The sequence below is a fragment of the Mustelus asterias genome, chromosome 17 (assembly GCF_964213995.1).
Source record: "Mustelus asterias chromosome 17, sMusAst1.hap1.1, whole genome shotgun sequence".
NCBI classification, from domain to species: domain Eukaryota; kingdom Metazoa; phylum Chordata; class Chondrichthyes; order Carcharhiniformes; family Triakidae; genus Mustelus; species Mustelus asterias.
In genome coordinates this window covers 2,159,817-2,175,613 of record NC_135817.1, presented here as the reverse complement: position 1 = coordinate 2,175,613, position 15,797 = coordinate 2,159,817, and the positions used below count along the sequence as shown (strand labels likewise).

Sequence of the window (15,797 nt, the reverse complement as noted above, 5' to 3'; positions counted from 1 at the left end):
ATGTTCTGATTGGTTATAACACCCATATCCTATGCATGATGTAACCCTAATCAATAGTTGTGAGTGGACATAGATAACTCCTATACAAATAGTAGGGCGGCACGGTAGCACAGTGGTTAGCACTGCTGCTTCACAGCTCCAGGGACCTGGGTTCGATTCCTGGCTTGGGTCACTGTCTGTGTGGAGTTTGCACATTCTCCTCGTGTCTGCGTGGGTTTCCTCCGGGTGCTCCGGTTTCCTCCCACCGTCCAAAGATGTGCAGGTTAGGTTGATTGGCCATGCTAAAATTGCCCCTTCGAGTCCTGAGATGTCTAGGTTAGAGGGATTAGTGGGTGGGATATGGGGATAGGGCCTGGGTGGGATTGTGGTCGGTGCAGACTCGATGGGCCGAAGGGCCTCTTTCTGCACTTTAGGGTATCTATCTATCTATCTAAATGTGCATCTCTGATTCGAATATGCTAATTACTTGTAATCGAATCTGGAAGTATATGTGTGTGCGTAAATTCTGTATTCAGCTCTCTGGTTCACCACTAGCTGGTGTACTAGGGCCCTTGCGATAGCTAGTAAATAAATCAGCTGATTTTGAGCTCTGAAATTCTTTGTCTGGCTACCCGAAGGGAACAAAATCAGTAACAAGTTAAAAAACTGAACACCAACAGCCCCGCAACACTACTTCAACTGAGAAAGAGCTGGCCAGCGAGCTAAGATATTCTCAGAGAATTCGGAAGCCTGCTATTAGACTGAGATTTTGAGAGACTCCTATGTTACACCACAATTTTGATTGTTGAGCCGAGCTCACGCAGCAGTAATTGCGCACAGGTCCCAGCTCGGGGAGCAGTGGTTGAATGTAGGTCCCAGCTCGGGGAGCGGTGGGTGAACACTCACCCCATGGGAAGTGGAGGTGTTAAGTGGTTTTTGTTGTCCTCTCTTGTACAAAGTTTAATTCAAATGCACAATTTCACCGCCGATGAGATGTTGAACCTCGCAGTTATCATGCCCACTAATCGGCTTCCTTCCGTCAACGTATGGGACGTCCTGTACTCAGTACACACCAAACCCCAGCTCCCCCTCCCTCTCGGCCTACTTGATTCACAGAGAGTGGCTCAGTCAACACAAGCTCTTCCTGCAGGTTACAAGTTTATTGTGATCAGTTTGCAAACACAAGGAGTTTCTGGTGGGTTTTATCAGTGAAAATGTACACAATCTATACAAGGGTTCCAGTCTGAGAAAGCAGCAAGAGTAAGTTTCTCTGTACAACGTTGAATATTTCATCCTGGTCGGCCGGGCTGATGGCTCGAAGCAACATCTCCTCACCAAAGGCAGGCCCGGCCCAGCCCATCCGCTTAGCGCCCCACCACCTTTCCTTCCCTAGTGCCCGTCTGTGAGTGGGGCAGGGTTCAGGACAGGGAGGTGGTCCACTTCAACTGGGACATACCACTGGACCCTTCGGTCAGCTGATCGGGGCAAGACCTGGCAGCGATGAGGGGGTGGGGAGGGGGCAGCAAATGCTGAAAGGGTAGGCATAAGGCGGGGTTCAGTAAGAAGAAAAAATGATGCTACCAGGCAATGCCCGCCCACATTCAACACCAATGGACTCCATGAGGACACCATCTGCATGGGGAGGGTGTGAAATCAGTGGGCAATGGAGGGTCATAGAGGGGCAATCCCCGGGTGCTGGTTGCCGATACTATCCCCCACATCACAGCCACGATATTGAACGGGATGTGGTTGTGGGGGGACAGAGTATCAAGTGCAACGTTGACCAACATGCCCCAGACTAGGGCAGGATTCCTCCCCCTTCCCCCTCACCCAGGGATGCTCTGGTGAGCTGCAGCATCCAGCTCCCCTCTGCCACCAATACCCGCATTGAGAGAGCTCACCTAACTCAACAGAGGGTACCTTGGCATTAGGGGGCAGCTGGGGAGGCAGCTGGGGTGGGGGGGGCTGAGAGGTTGGGGCGGGGCAGGGGGGCTGAGATGCGGGGCGCCCGAGCGGGCAGGGAGGCCGAGGGAGCGGGGGTGACAGGGCAGGGGTAGGTTAAATGGGCAGTCTGTGTTTTAGTGCGCTATCTGCAACTCCCTACCCCCATATGACACACGGCCAATTCCACAGGCTGCCAACCCAGCAAGCAGCTCAGACTGTGTCCGCGTCTCCCATCTGAATACTTCCCACCCAACCGCCCCCAAGTCAACGGCACCGTCCAGTCAGCAAGGCGGCTCACACCAGCGGCCCCGTGTCGTCACGCCGACCTGATGGGATGTCCTTGTTGGTCTCTGCCTGGCCTCCCAGTTCACCCGGGATGTGGTTGGGGAATAACTGGGTCGCAGAGCACCTGAAGAACAAGAGAAGAAAGATTTAAATTCTCTGCCATTTCCTTATTCAGTAAGGAGTCTAACAACACCAGGTTGAATTGGTAGCAAACGCCACTAGCTTTCGGAGCGCTGCTCCTTCGTCCATCTGACGAAGGAGCAGCGCTCCAAAACCTAGTGGTGTTTGCTACCAAATAAACCTGTTGGACTTTAACCTGGTGTTGTTAGACTCCTTACTGTGTTTACCCCAGTCCAACGCCGGCATTTCCACATAATTTCCTTATTCCCCATTATTAAATCCCAGCGTCTCACTCTAAGGGACCAATGTTCTCTGTCGCTAACTTTTGCTTTTTTATTTACTCCACTCACTCCACTTTTCTCCCAGTCACGGTCTTGAGGTTTTATTTACAGGTTGGCATCAGGTTGAATGTTTTGGCCAGACCGATGGTGCAGTGGCTCAGTGCTGGCACCAGGGGGGAGTGTGGGGCCCGGTTTCTGGGACTCCGATGCTGTGTCAGGCCGATGGCCCAATCCCGGGCCTATATTCTGGGCAGGTTTGGAGCGGGGGTGAGTGGGTTTTCACCAATACCCTGGGGATGTCCATCAACCTAGAACAACCACAGTAATCCTAATGACCAAATATTGTGATGGCCTGCCAACAGGCCAGTTGGTCCATCATGTCTGTACCACATGAACGCTTAGTGCGGGGAGCAAAGTGAGCTTTTGGATCAGAGTTCACACCAGAGTTCACACTGTATCTGGAATATTGCGTGCAATTTTGGTCTCTTTCCCTGAGGAAGGAAGTTCTTGCCGTAGAGGGAACACAGAGAAGGTTTACCAGACTGATTCCGGGGATGGCGGGACTGATGTATGAGGAGAGATTGAGTCGGTTAGGATTGTTTTCGCTGGATTTCAGAAGAATGAGGGATGATCTCATCAAAAGCTATAAAATTGTAACAGGACGAGACAGGGTGGATGCAGGAAGGATATTCCTGATGGTGGGGGTGTCCTGAACCAGGGGTCACAGTCTGAGGATACACGATAGACTGTTTAGGACAGAGATGAGGAGAAATTTATTCACCCAGAGAGTTGTCAGCCCATGGAATTCGCTACTAAAGAGTGGAAACTGAGGCCAAAACATTTGAGTGGAATTCTCCCTAAATAAAATCTAAGTGCCGAATTTGCATAAAAACAAGTAAATCACGCTGCTTTTTTCAGCAGGACTTTCAAAATGAATCTCCTACACTCTGTGCGGGCGGCACGGTGGCACAGTGGTTGGCACTGCTGCCTCACAGTGCCAGGACCCGGGTTTGATTCCCGGCTCGGGTCACTGTCTGTGTCGAGTCTGCACGTTCTCCCCGTGTCTGCGTGGGTTTCCTCTGAGTGCTCCGGTTTCCTCCCACACTCTGAAAGACGTGCTGGTTAGGTGGATTGACCCAAACAGGCGCCGGAATGTGGCGACTAGGGGAATTTTACAGTAACTTCATTGCAGTGTTAACGTAAGCCTAACTTGTGACTAATAAATAAACTTTGACTTTAAGAGTGCCCTACTGTGAATTGTGATCAAAAGCTAGGAGTGGGGTCTATTCCCGCTGGAGAGGCCAGCAGCATAGCGCTGAGTGGGCCACTGCGTATGTGCCGATCTGTCAGAGTGGAGATCGGCACATGCACAGTAGATGGAACTGCTGGCCTCCCAATCACTGGCCAGTACAGCAACCCACTATCGCTGCCATTCGGAACCCCCCGCGCCCCGAACGCTGGCCTTTCGGATGTGTCCAGGCCAGCCCCAATCTCCCCTGCAGCCCATCTCAATTCTCCCCCCACACCCCCGGGCATCCTAACTTCCCTGAACGCCCCCCCACCCTCGCACCCCCCAACCCCTGCACCCCACTCCCCAATGACCATCCCCGATCGCTGTCCACCCTCTGTCACTGATCCCAAGTGCAGACTGACAGCGGGACCCCCCACCCCCACCGATCGCCCCCAGGAGCCCCACCCTCCATTAGGACCCGGCCCTCTCTGGCCCTGCCTCCTTGGCACTGCCCAATGCCCAGTGGGAAGTGCCAAGGTGCCCCCTGGGCATTGCCATTTTGCCCCTAGGGCAACGCCAGGGGGTCAAACTGGCACTGCCAGGCTGGCAATACCCAGGGGGCATACCCCCAACTCCTGGGGGGGCCCTCCATTGCCCTTCAGTCCAGCTCCCCCATTTGTGGGGAGCTGTTGTAAACCACTCCAGGCCGGGGCGAGGGGGGAAGAGCTCTAGCGGGTCCAGAGACTTGAATCCCGGGCCCGCGAATCAGATTTAAATACTCATTTAAATAATTTATTCAGCTGTGCCCCGTTTTCTGGCACGGAGCTGATGACGCTGGAAATCCGGCAACTGGAAACATGCAGCGGTCGTGCCCCCCCCGCTTTATGTTTACATGGAGACCAGGCCCGGTCCCCGCAAACCATCCTCACAACGTCACCTTGTCAGCCTTCGAATCAACGCTGCTCCCTCCCTCTGTCCTCCTCTGACTCTCCCCTTCCCTCCCCCTCCACTTTCCCCCCCTCCCCTACCCCTCTCCTTCCTCCCCTACCTTCCCCTCATCCTCCCTCCGTCCACTTGCCCTCCCCCCTTCACCGGTTGCCCTTACCAGTAGAGTAGAGCCTGTGGTCCCAGCCCAGGGTGCTCTGTTCCTGCTGGTATCCGTACACCGCTGCCCGCATGTACCAGGACCGCAGACCCTCTAGTGCCAGTGCCCTGTGGACATCACGGTCGACCTGCCCACCCGTGCCCCGGCTGCGGGCTGTGGAGACTGGCACTGGGTGGCACTGCGCGTGGTAGCCCAAGGCTGATTGCGGCCCGCTTCGGCCAGTTCGAGTGCTGAAGGGTCCTGCTCCTGCTCCCACTGAGCGCCGGCTGTAGCGGTTCATGGCTGCGCAATCGCTCAGCGTCTCCGAGCTGCTGCTACGTCGGGTCTTGCTGGCAGCAGTTGTCTGGTGTGTGCCTGTGTCACTGGAGACCTCGAGCATGGAATCGGTGGTGTCCATGAGATGCTGGCAGCCACCGGGAGCCTGGCTCAGATACCTTTGAGAAAGAGACAGAGACAGAGAGAGAGAGACAGAGAAAGCGAGGGACAGAAAGAGAGGGAAAGACCGAGAGAAACAGAGAGGCCGAGAGAAACAGAGAGAGGCCGAGAGAGAGAAGCAGAGAGGCCGAGAGAGAAACAGAGAGAGAGAGAGAAAATCAGAGAGAAACGGAGAGAGAGAGAGAAAAATGGAGAGGCGGCGAGGCGGAGCGGGGGCCAGGTGGAGAGGGGGGGGGGGGCAGGCGGAGGGGGGGGGGGGGCAGGCGGAGAGGGGGGGCCAGGCGGAGAGGAGGGGGCCAGGCGGAGAGGCGGGGGGGCAGGCGGAGAGGCGGGGGGGCAGGCGGAGAGGGGGGGGGCAGGCGGAGAGGGGGGGGCAGGCGGAGAGGGGCGGGCAGGCGGAGAGGGGGGGGGGCAGGCGGAGAGGGGGGCAGGCGGAGAGGGGGGGCAGGCGGAGAGGGGGGGCCAGGCGGAGAGGAGGGGGCCAGGCGGAGAGGCGGGGGGGCAGGCGGAGAGGCGGGGGGGCAGGCGGAGAGGGGGGGGGCAGGCGGAGAGGGGGGGGCCAGGCGGAGAGGGGGGGGGGCAGGCGGAGAGGGGGGGCAGGCGGAGAGGGGAGGGCAGGCGGAGAGGGGAGGGCAGGCGGAGAGGGGGGGGCAGGCGGAGAGGGGGGGCAGGCGGAGAGGGGGGGGCAGGCGGAGAGGGGGGGCAGGCGGAGAGGGGGGGGGCAGGCGGAGAGGGGGGCAGGCGGAGAGGGGGGCAGGCGGAGAGGGGGGGGCAGGCGGAGAGGGGGGGGCAGGCGGAGAGGGGGGGCAGGCGGAGAGGGGGGGGCAGGCGGAGAGGGGGGGGCAGGCGGAGAGGGGGGGCAGGCGGAGGGGGGGGCAGGCCGGAGAGGGGGGGGCAGGCGGAGAGGGGGGGCAGGCGGAGAGGGGGGGGCAGGCGGAGAGGGGGGGGCAGGCGGAGAGGGGGGGCAGGCGGAGGGGGGGGGCAGGCGGAGAGGGGGGGGCAGGCGGAGAGGGGGGGGCAGGCGGAGAGGGGGGGCAGGCGGAGAGGCGGGGCAGGCGGAGAGGGGGAGGGCAGGCGGAGAGGGGAGGGCAGGCGGAGAGGGGGAGGGCAGGCGGAGAGGGGGAGGGCAGGCGGAGAGGTGGGCCAGGCGGAGAGGGGGGGCAGGCGGAGAGAGGGGGGCCAGGTGGAGAGTGGGGGCCCAGGCGGGAGAGTGGGGGCCCAGGCGGAGAGGGGGGGGCAGGCAGAGAGGGGGGGGCAGGCAGAGAGGGGGCCAGGCGGAGAGGGGGGGGGACAGGTGGAGAGGGGGGCCCAGGCGGAGAGGGGGGGGCAGGCAGAGAGGGGGGGGGGCAGGCAGAGAGGGGGGGCAGGCAGAGAGAGGCGGAGAGAGAAATGCAGAGTGGGGGAGAGAGATATAAATAATTCATAAACATGTTGATTGAATGAAGGGGACAGCCTGTCCCTCTGTTTATTCTCCGAGTCCTACAGCCTGAGCCCATTGTAGAGCGCGAAGATCCTATTCTCTGAACGGAACTGGAGGAAACTTATCAATATGGGCACAGCAGAAGGCCGGTCAGCTCCTCTCGCGCCTGGGACACAGGAACCCGAGGAGGCCACTCAGCCCATCAAACTGTTACACAAGAACAGGATGAGGCCATCTCTCTGTCACTGTTTCATTCTCACTCTCTTGTTCTCTCTCAAGGTAGCTCCCTCTATTGTCATTCTCTCCCTCTGTCCCTCTGTCGCAGCCTCCCTGTCTCTCTCCCTCTATCGCTGTCTCCCTCTCTCCCTCCGTCACTTCCTCCCTCCCACCCTCTCTCTGTCGCTCCCTCCATGTCCGCTACTCCAGCCACCACCAAAAGCCTCAGTCAGATTTGTCAGCTCTCCCTCGCCCTCCCTTACCAAATCGCCCTCCCTCGCCGCCTCGCCCTCCCTCGCCGCCTCGCCTCCCTCGTCGCCTCGCCCTCCCTCCTCGCCTCGCCCTCCCTCGTCGCCTCGCCCTCCCTCGTCGCCTCGCCCTCCCTCGTCGCCTCGCCCTCCCTCGTCGCCTCGCCCTCCCTCGTCGCCTCGCCCTCCCTCGCCACCTCGCCCTCCCTCATCGCCTCGCCCTCCCTCGCCGCCTCGCCCTCCCTCGCCGGCTCGCCCTCCCTCGTCGCCTCGCCCTCCCTCGTCGCCTCGCCCTCCCTCGCCGGCTCGCCCTCCCTCGTCGCCTCGCCCTCCCTCGTCGCCTCGCCCTCCCTCGTCGCCTCGCCATCCCTCGCCGCCTCGCCATCCCTCGCCGCCTCGCCCTCCCTCGTCGCCTCGCCCTCCCTCGTCGCCTCGCCATCCCTCGTCGCCTCGCCCTCCCTCGTCGCCTCGCCCTCCCTCGTCGCCTCGCCCTCCCTCGTCGCCTCGCCCTCCCTCGCAGCCTCGCCCTCCCTCGCAGCCTCGCCCTCCCTCATCGCCTCGCCCTCCCTCGTCGCCTCGCTCACCCTCGTCGCCTCGCCCTCCCTCGCAGCCTCGCCCTCCCTCGTCGCCTCGCCCTCCCTCATCGCCTCGCCCTCCCTCGCCACCTCGCCCTCCCTCATCGCCTCGCCCTCCCTCGCCACCTCGCCCTCCCTCATCGCCTCGCCCTCCCTCGCCGCCTCGCCCTCCCTCGCAGCCTCGCCCTCCCTCGCAGCCTCACCCTCCCTCGCAGCCTCGCCCTCTCTCGCCGCCTCGCCCTCCCTCGCCGCCTCGCCCACCCTCGCCGCCTCGCCCTCCCTCGCCGCCTCGTCCTCCCTCGCCCTTCCACACCGCCTCGCCCTCCCTCGCTGCCTCGCCCTCCCTCGCCACCTCGCCCTCCCTCGCAGCCACGCCCTCCCTCGCAGCCTCGCCCTCCCTCGCAGCCTCGCCCTCCCTCGCAGCCTCGCCCTCCCTCGCCGCCTCGCCCTCCCTCGCCGCCTCGCCCTCCCTCGCCGCCTCGCCCTCCCTCGCCGCCTCGCCCTCCCTCGCCGCCTCGCCCTCCCTCGCCGCCTCGCCCTCCCTCGCCGCCTCGCCGCCTCGCCCTCCCTCGTCGCCTCGCCCTCCCTCGTCGCCTCGCCCTCCCTCGCAGCCTCGCCCTCTCTCGCCGCCTCGCCCACCCTCGCCGCCTCGCCCTCCCTCGCCGCCTCGTCCTCCCTCGCCCTTCCACACCGCCTCGCCCTCCCTCGCTGCCTCGCCCTCCCTCGCCACCTCGCCCTCCCTCACCACCTCGCCGCCTCGCCCTCCCTCGCCATCCCTCGCCGCCTCGCCCTCCCTCGCAGCCTCGCCCTCCCTCGCCGCCTCGCCCTCCCTCGCAGCCTCGCCCTCTCTCGCCGCCTCGCCCTCCCTCGCCGCCTCGCCCTCCCTCGCCGCCTCGCCCTCCCTCGCCGCCTCGCCCTCCCTCGCCGCCTCGTCCTCCCTCGCCCTTCCACACCGCCTCGCCCTCCCTCGCTGCCTCGCCCTCTCTCGCTGCCTCGCCCTCCCTCGCCATCCCTCGCCGCCTCGCCCTCCCTCGCAGCCTCGCCCTCCCTCGCCGCCTCGCCCTCCCTCGCCACCTCGCCCTCCCTCGCCACCTCGCCGCCTCGCCCTCCCTCGCCCTCCCTCGCAGCCTCGCCCTCTCTCGCCGCCTCGCCCTCCCTCGCCCTTCCACACCGCCTCGCCCTCCCTCGCCCTTCCACACCGTCTCGCCCTCCCTCGCCGCCTCGCCCTTCCACACCGCCTCGCCCTCCCTCGCTGCCTCGCCCTCCCTCGCCACCTCGCCCTCCCTCGCCCTCCCTCGCCCTCCCTCGCCACCTCGCCCTCCCTCGCCGCCTCGCCCTCCCTCGCCCTCCCTCACCACCTCGCCCTCCCTCTCCGCCTCGCCCTGCCTCGCGGCCACGCCCTCCCTTGCCGCCTCGCCCTCCCTCGCCGCCTCGCCCTCCCTCGCCCTTCCTCGCCACCTCGCCCTCCCTCGCCGCCTCGCCCTCTCTCGCCGCCTCACCCTCCCTCGCTGCCTCGCCCTGCCTCGCGGCCTCGCCCTGCCTCGCCGCCTCGCCCTCTCTCGCCACCTCGCCCTCCCTCGCCGCCTCGCCTTCCCTCGCCCTCCCTCGCCGCCTCGCCCTCCCTCGCCGCCTCGCCTTCCCAAGCCGCCTCGCCCTCCCTCGCCCTCCCTCGCCCTCCCTTGCCGCCTCGCCTTCCCTCACCGCCTCTCCCTCCCTCGCCGCCTCGCCCTCCCTCGCCCTCCCTCGCCACCTCGCCCTCCCTCGCCGCCTCGCCCTCCCTCGCCGCCTCGCCCTCCCTCGCCCTCCCTCGCCGCCTCGTCCTCCCTCGCCCTCCCTCGCCGCCTCGCCCTCCCTCGCCCTCCCTCGCCGCCTCGCCCACCCTCGCCGCCTCGCCCTCCCTCGCCGCCTCGCCCTCCCTCGCCGCCTCGCCCTCCCTCGCCGCCTCGCCCTCCCTCGCCGCCTCGCCCTCCCTCCTCGCCTCGCCCTCCCTCCTCGCCTCGCCCTCCCTCCTCGCCTCGCCCTCCCTCCTCGCCTCGCCCTCCCTCCTCGCCTCGCCCTCCCTCCTCGCCTCGCCCTCCCTCCTCGCCTCGCCCTCCCTCCTCGCCCTCCCTCCTCGCCTCGCCCTCCCTCCTCGCCTCGCCCTCCCTCCTCGCCTCGCCCTCCCTCCTCGCCTCGCCCTCCCTCCTCGCCTCGCCCTCCCTCCTCGCCTCGCCCTCCCTCCTCGCCTCGCCCTCCCTCGCCGCATCGCCCTCCCTCGCCGCATCGCCCTCCCTCGTCGCCTCGCCCTCCCTCCTCGCCTCGCCCTCCCTCCTCGCCTCGCCCTCCCTCGCCGCATCGCCCTCCCTCGCCGCCTCGCCCTCCCTCGCCGCCTCGCCCTCCCTCCTCGCCTCGCCCTCCCTCCTCGCCTCGCCCTCCCTCCTCGCCTCGCCCTCCCTCCTCGCCTCGCCCTCCCTCCTCGCCTCGCCCTCCCTCCTCGCCTCGCCCTCCCTCCTCGCCTCGCCCTCCCTCCTCGCCTCGCCCTCCCTCGCCGCATCGCCCTCCCTCGCCGCCTCGCCCTCCCTCCTCGCCTCGCCCTCCCTCCTCGCCTCGCCCTCCCTCCTCGCCTCGCCCTCCCTCCTCGCCTCGCCCTCCCTCCTCGCCTCGCCCTCCCTCCTCGCCTCGCCCTCCCTCCTCGCCTCGTCGCCTCGCCCTCCCTCCTCGCCTCGCCCTCCCTCGTCGCCTCGCCCTCCCTCCTCGCCTCGTCGCCCTCCCTCCTCGCCTCGCCCTCCCTCCTCGCCTCGTCACCTCGCCCTCCCTCACCACCTCGCTCTCTCTCACCACCTCGCCCTCCCTCGCCGCCTCGCCCTCCCTCGTCGCCTCGCCCTCCCTCGTCGCCTCGCCCTCCCTCGTCGCCTCGCCCTCCCTCGCCACCTCGCCCTCCCTCACCGCCTCGCCCTCCCTCACCACCTCGCTCTCTCTCACCACCTCGCCCTCCCTCGCCGCCTCGCCCTCCCTCGTCGCCTCGCCCTCCCTCGTCGCCTCGCCCTCCCTCGCCGCCTTGCCCTTCCTCGCTACCTCGCCCTCCCTCGCCGCCTCGCCCTCCCTCGCCCTCCCTCGTCGCCTCGCCCTCCCTCGTCGCCTCGCCCTCCCTCGCCGCCTTGCCCTCCCTCGCCACCTCGCCCTCCCTCGTCGCCTCGCCCTCCCTCGCCACCTCGCCCTCCCTCACCGCCTCGCCCTCCCTCACCACCTCGCTCTCTCTCACCACCTCGCCCTCCCTCGCCGCCTCGCCCTCCCTCGTCGCCTCGCCCTCCCTCGTCGCCTCGCCCTCCCTCGCCACCTCGCCCTCCCTCGCCGCCTCGCCCTCCCTCGCCCTCCCTCGCCGCCTCGCCCTCCCTCGCTGCCTCGCCACCTCGCCCCCCTCGCCGTGATCAGCTCAGTAGTTCCACCATGTTTTGTCTGTCTGTCTATCCTTCATCTGGACTCTAGAAGTTTCCTGACATCGCGTTAGACTCATAACTGGTCTATAACTCCCTGCTTTCTCTCTACATCAACAGAGCAACTCGCACAATTATCCAGTCTGAAGGAAAAGCTCCCAAATCAGGAAAGATTATAATTAGAGTATCTTCAGTGTCCTCGCAAACATTGTGATGAAAAACACTTTTGCTCCCCGCTCTGACACCCAGCCACTGCACCAGGTAAGCAACAAGGCCAAAACTAAACCTGAAATATAAACAGGGAATGCTGCGGGTCTCAGCAGGTCTGGCAGCCTCTGTGGAGAAGGAGACAGAGTTAATATCCGTCTGACTCTGGAGGGGAGACGGAGAGGAAACGTTCACCTGGTTTCCCTCTTCACAGAGGCTGCCAGACCTGTGGAACGTCTCCAGGATTGTGTGTGTTAAATGGCACCAATCCATTGCTTGGTCCCTGTGCCCAGGCCACAGGCTGGGCTCCCACCTGTATTGTCCGGATCTGTCCCGGTAAATGATGGGCGAAGATGGCACACTCCTTCTCCCTGTTCCGGACAGACTCCTCTGTAACATTCTGCAGAGAGAGAGAGAGACTCATTTCAACTCTTCAGTACATCCCAAATAGCCAAGCAGATATCCCACTGGGGGCTTATCACTCGTAGAATATCCAGGAAACTGGCAGCCATTTTGTACACAGCATGATCCCACAAACTGCATCATGGTAAAGGACTGTCTCCTGAGTTTTGTTTGAACGATGTTGCTAAAGTCAAAAATATTGCCTTTGCCTGCGACACCCCCCCGCCCCCGCCCCTCCCCGCCCCCCACTCCGCCCCCCACCCTCCCCGCCCCGCCCCCCATCCTCCCCGCCCCCCACCCTCCCGGCCCCCCACCCCCCACCCTCCCGCCACCCACCCACCCACCCCCCCACCCTCCCCGCCCCCCACCCCCCCACCCTCCCCGCCCCCCACCCCCCACCCTCCCCGCCCCCCACCCCCCACCCTCCCCGCCCCCCACCCCCCACCCTCCCCGCCCCTCACCCTCCCCGCCCCCCGCCCCCCACCCTCCCCGCCCCCTGCCCCCCACCCTCCCCGCCCCGCCCCCCCCACCCTCCCCGCCCCGCCCCCCCCACCCTCCCCGCCCCCCCCACCCTCCCCGCCCCGCCCTCCCCGCCCCGCCCCCCCACCCTCCCCGTCCCGCCCCCCACCCTCCCCGCCCCGCCCCCCCACCCTCCCCGCCCCCCCCACCCTCCCCGCCCCCCCCCACCCTCCACGCCCCCCCCACCCTCCCCGCCCCCCCCACCCTCCCCGCCCCCCCACCCTCCCCGCCCCGCCCCCCCGCCCCCCCCCACCCTCCCCGCCCCGCCCCCCCACACTCTCCCCCCCCCCCCACACCCCCCCCCCACGCCCCCCCCCCCCCCCCCACACCCCCCCCCCCACGCCCCCCCCCCCCCCCACTCCGCCCCTCTTCCAAACATGGACATGTGGTCACTTAGATCCCTCAGGGAGAGCAGACAATAGGCCTCAGGTTTAACATCCTGAAAAACAGCATTTCTGACAGTGCGGCGCTCCCTCAGCACTGTCCCTCCCACAGTGCGGCGCTCCCTCAGCACTGACCCTCCCACAGTGCGGCGCTCCCTCAGCACTGACCCTCCCACAGTGCGGCGCTCCCTCAGCACTGACTCTCCCACAGTGCGGCGCTCCCTCAGCACTGACACTCCGACAGTGCGGCGCTCCCTCAGCACTGACCTCCCACAGTGCGGCGCTCCCTCAGCACTGACCCTCCACAGTGCGGCGCTCCCTCAGCACTGACACTCCGACAGTGCGGCACTCCCTCAGCACTGACCCTCCCACAGTGCGGCGCTCCCTCAGCACTGACCCTCCGACAGTGCAGCACACCCTCAGCACTGACCCTCCCACAGTGCGGCACACCCTCAGCAGTGACCCTCCCACAGTGCGGCGCTCCCTCAGCAGTGACCCTTCCACAGTGCGGCGCTCCCTCAGCACTGACCCTCCGACAGTGCAGCACACCCTCAGCACTGACCCTCCCACAGTGCGGCACACCCTCAGCAGTGACCCTCCCACAGTGCGGCGCTCCCTCAGCAGTGACCCTCCCACAGTGCGGCGCTCCCTCAGCAGTGACCCTTCCACAGTGCGGCACACCCTCAGCAGTGACCCTCCCACAGTGCGGCGCTCCCTCAGCAATGACCCTTCCACAGTGCGGCGCTCCCTCAGCAATGACCCTCCCACAGTGCGGCGCTCCCTCAGCACTGACCCTCCAACGTGTGGTGCTCCCTCGGCACTGACCCTCGGACAGTGTGGCTCTGGGGGGCAAGGGGAGAGAACGAGAGGGGGGCAAGGGGAGAGAACGAGAGGGGGGCAAGGGGAGAGAACGAGAGGGGGGCAAGGGGAGAGAACGAGAGGGGGGCAAGGGGAGAGAACGAGAGGGGGCAAGGGGAGAGAACGAGAGGGGGGCAAGGGGAGAGAACGAGAGGGGAGCAAGGGGAGAGAACGAGAGGGGAGCAAGGGGAGAGAACGAGAGGGGGGCAAGGGGAAAGAACAAGAGGGGGCAAGGGGAGAGAACGTGAGGGGGGCAAGGGGAGCGAGCAAGACAGGGGAAAGAGGAGAGAGCGAGAGGAGCAAGGGGAGAGAGCGAGAGGGGGGCAAAGGGAGAGAGCGAGAGGGGGTACCCAGAAGGAAGAGAGTGAGGGGGGGGGAACCCAGAAGGGAGAGAGCGAGGGGGGGGGGAAACCCAGAGGGGAGAGAGCGAGGGGGGTGGACCCAGAGGGGAGAGAGCGAGGGGGGGGGGGACCCAGAGGGGAGAGAGCGAGGGGGGTGGACCCAGAGGGGAGAGAGCGAGGGGGGGGGGGACCCAGAGGGGAGCGAGTGAGAGGGGGGGGTCCCAGAGGGGAGAGAGCGAGGGGGGGGGGGGGGGGGTGGAGGGGCAGGTGGAGGGCACGGTTAATCTTTGTCCCAGTGGCTCAGTCAGGGGTATGTTCGGAGCAATGATGGATAGATTCTGAGTTACTGATGGCACTAAGGGTCCCAGGGACAGTGCGGGAAAGTAGGGTGAGACAAGAGATCGGGAACGATCCAGTTAAACGGCGGAGCAGGTTCGAGGTGCCGAATGGATTACATAACCTAACTCTTCCCAGTCTTGCCCTTCGCCATGAACCCAGTGTTCCAATCCCGCCCGTCCAGCCATGAGTGCTCACACTGAGAAAGAACAGTGATACCGTCTATAACCATACCTGACGGGGCTGGCATATGAATTCCGCCGACCTCTTGCCTGGCAATAGATGTCCGTGGGCAGCAGTGTCCAGCCTTGGCTGCGGCCAGCAGTCTGCCCATCTCCCCCGACTGTCCACGCAGGGGAAGCCCGTCCATCGGCGCGCGTAAGAGGAGTCAGTGTGGCCTCATCTGGGAGGGCAGTGGACAAACAGAAATGGCGGCTACATCAGCAAGTAGATCCCAGGTAAAGCTCCCTGCACACTTCTCACTGCGTCATCTCTCCCTACCTCTGGTCATCTCCTCCAGCCACAGAACTCCCTGAGATATCTCATTCTGGCCTCCTGTGTATCACCAATTCAAATGGTTCCAGCACACCAAGGCCCAAGGTTTGCAATTCCATTCATAAACCTTCCTGTCACTCATTCCAGCTAAGCTTCCTCCTCTGAAACCCATCTCTTTGACCAAGCTTTAGGTCGACTGGACCCAAAGACTCCTTCAGCAGCTCATAGAATCCCTACAGTAGAGAAAGAGGCCATTCGGTCCACCAAGTCTGCACCGAATGGTAGAGGCCCTCCCCTCTACCCTCTCCCTGTAACCCTGTGAATTTAGCATGGCCAATCCACCTCACCTATACCTCTTTGGACATTGCGGGACAATCATCTAACCTGCACATCTTTGGACATTATGCAGCAATTTAGCATAGCTAATCCGTCTATCCCTGTTTGGACACTAAGAACAATTTACAATGGCAAACCCACACAGACACAGGGATAAGGTGCAAACTCCACACAGTCACCCGAGGCTGGAATTGAACCCAGGTCCCTGGCGCTGTGAGGCAGCAGTGTTAACCACTGTGCTGCCCACCAGTGTCGCTCACACTGTCGCTCAGTGCCATGCTTTTGTTCAATCAAGCTTCCTATGAAGTCATTTGGGATATTTCATTGTCCTGACACAATCTGCAAAAAGGAATGAAACCGGATGGATCTCCCGGATTAACCTCGGCACCGGAAACAACTCTGGCAAACCCAGCCCTGTTGATCCTGCTGAGTCCGCCGTACTAACATCTGGGGGCTTGTGTCAAAATTGGGAGAGCTGTCCCACAGACTAGTTGAGCAACAGCCTGACGTGGTCATACTCATGGAATCATATCTTACAGATAATGTCCCAGACTCCATCACCATTGCTGGGTATGTCTTGTCCCACTGGCAGGACAGAGCCAGCAGAGGTGGCGGGCGGCACAGTGGTATACAGTCGGGAGGGAGTTGCCCTCAACATCGACTCTGGA

General features: G+C 64.4%; 1 protein-coding gene across 1 annotated transcript; it reads right to left on the bottom strand.

Annotated features, from left to right (window-relative positions):
• Positions 1 to 1,118: 1,118 nt before the first annotated feature.
• On the bottom strand, positions 1,119 to 14,809 carry LOC144506239 (uncharacterized). Its single transcript, XM_078232098.1, has 5 exons — positions 14,800 to 14,809; positions 14,533 to 14,701; positions 11,773 to 11,859; positions 4,946 to 5,379; positions 1,119 to 2,332 (listed from the first exon to the last, which is right to left on the bottom strand). The coding sequence occupies exons 1-5, from the start codon at positions 14,807 to 14,809 to the stop codon at positions 2,205 to 2,207; spliced, it is 828 nt and encodes a 275-aa protein (XP_078088224.1). The 3' UTR covers positions 1,119 to 2,204.
• Positions 14,810 to 15,797: the final 988 nt, after the last annotated feature.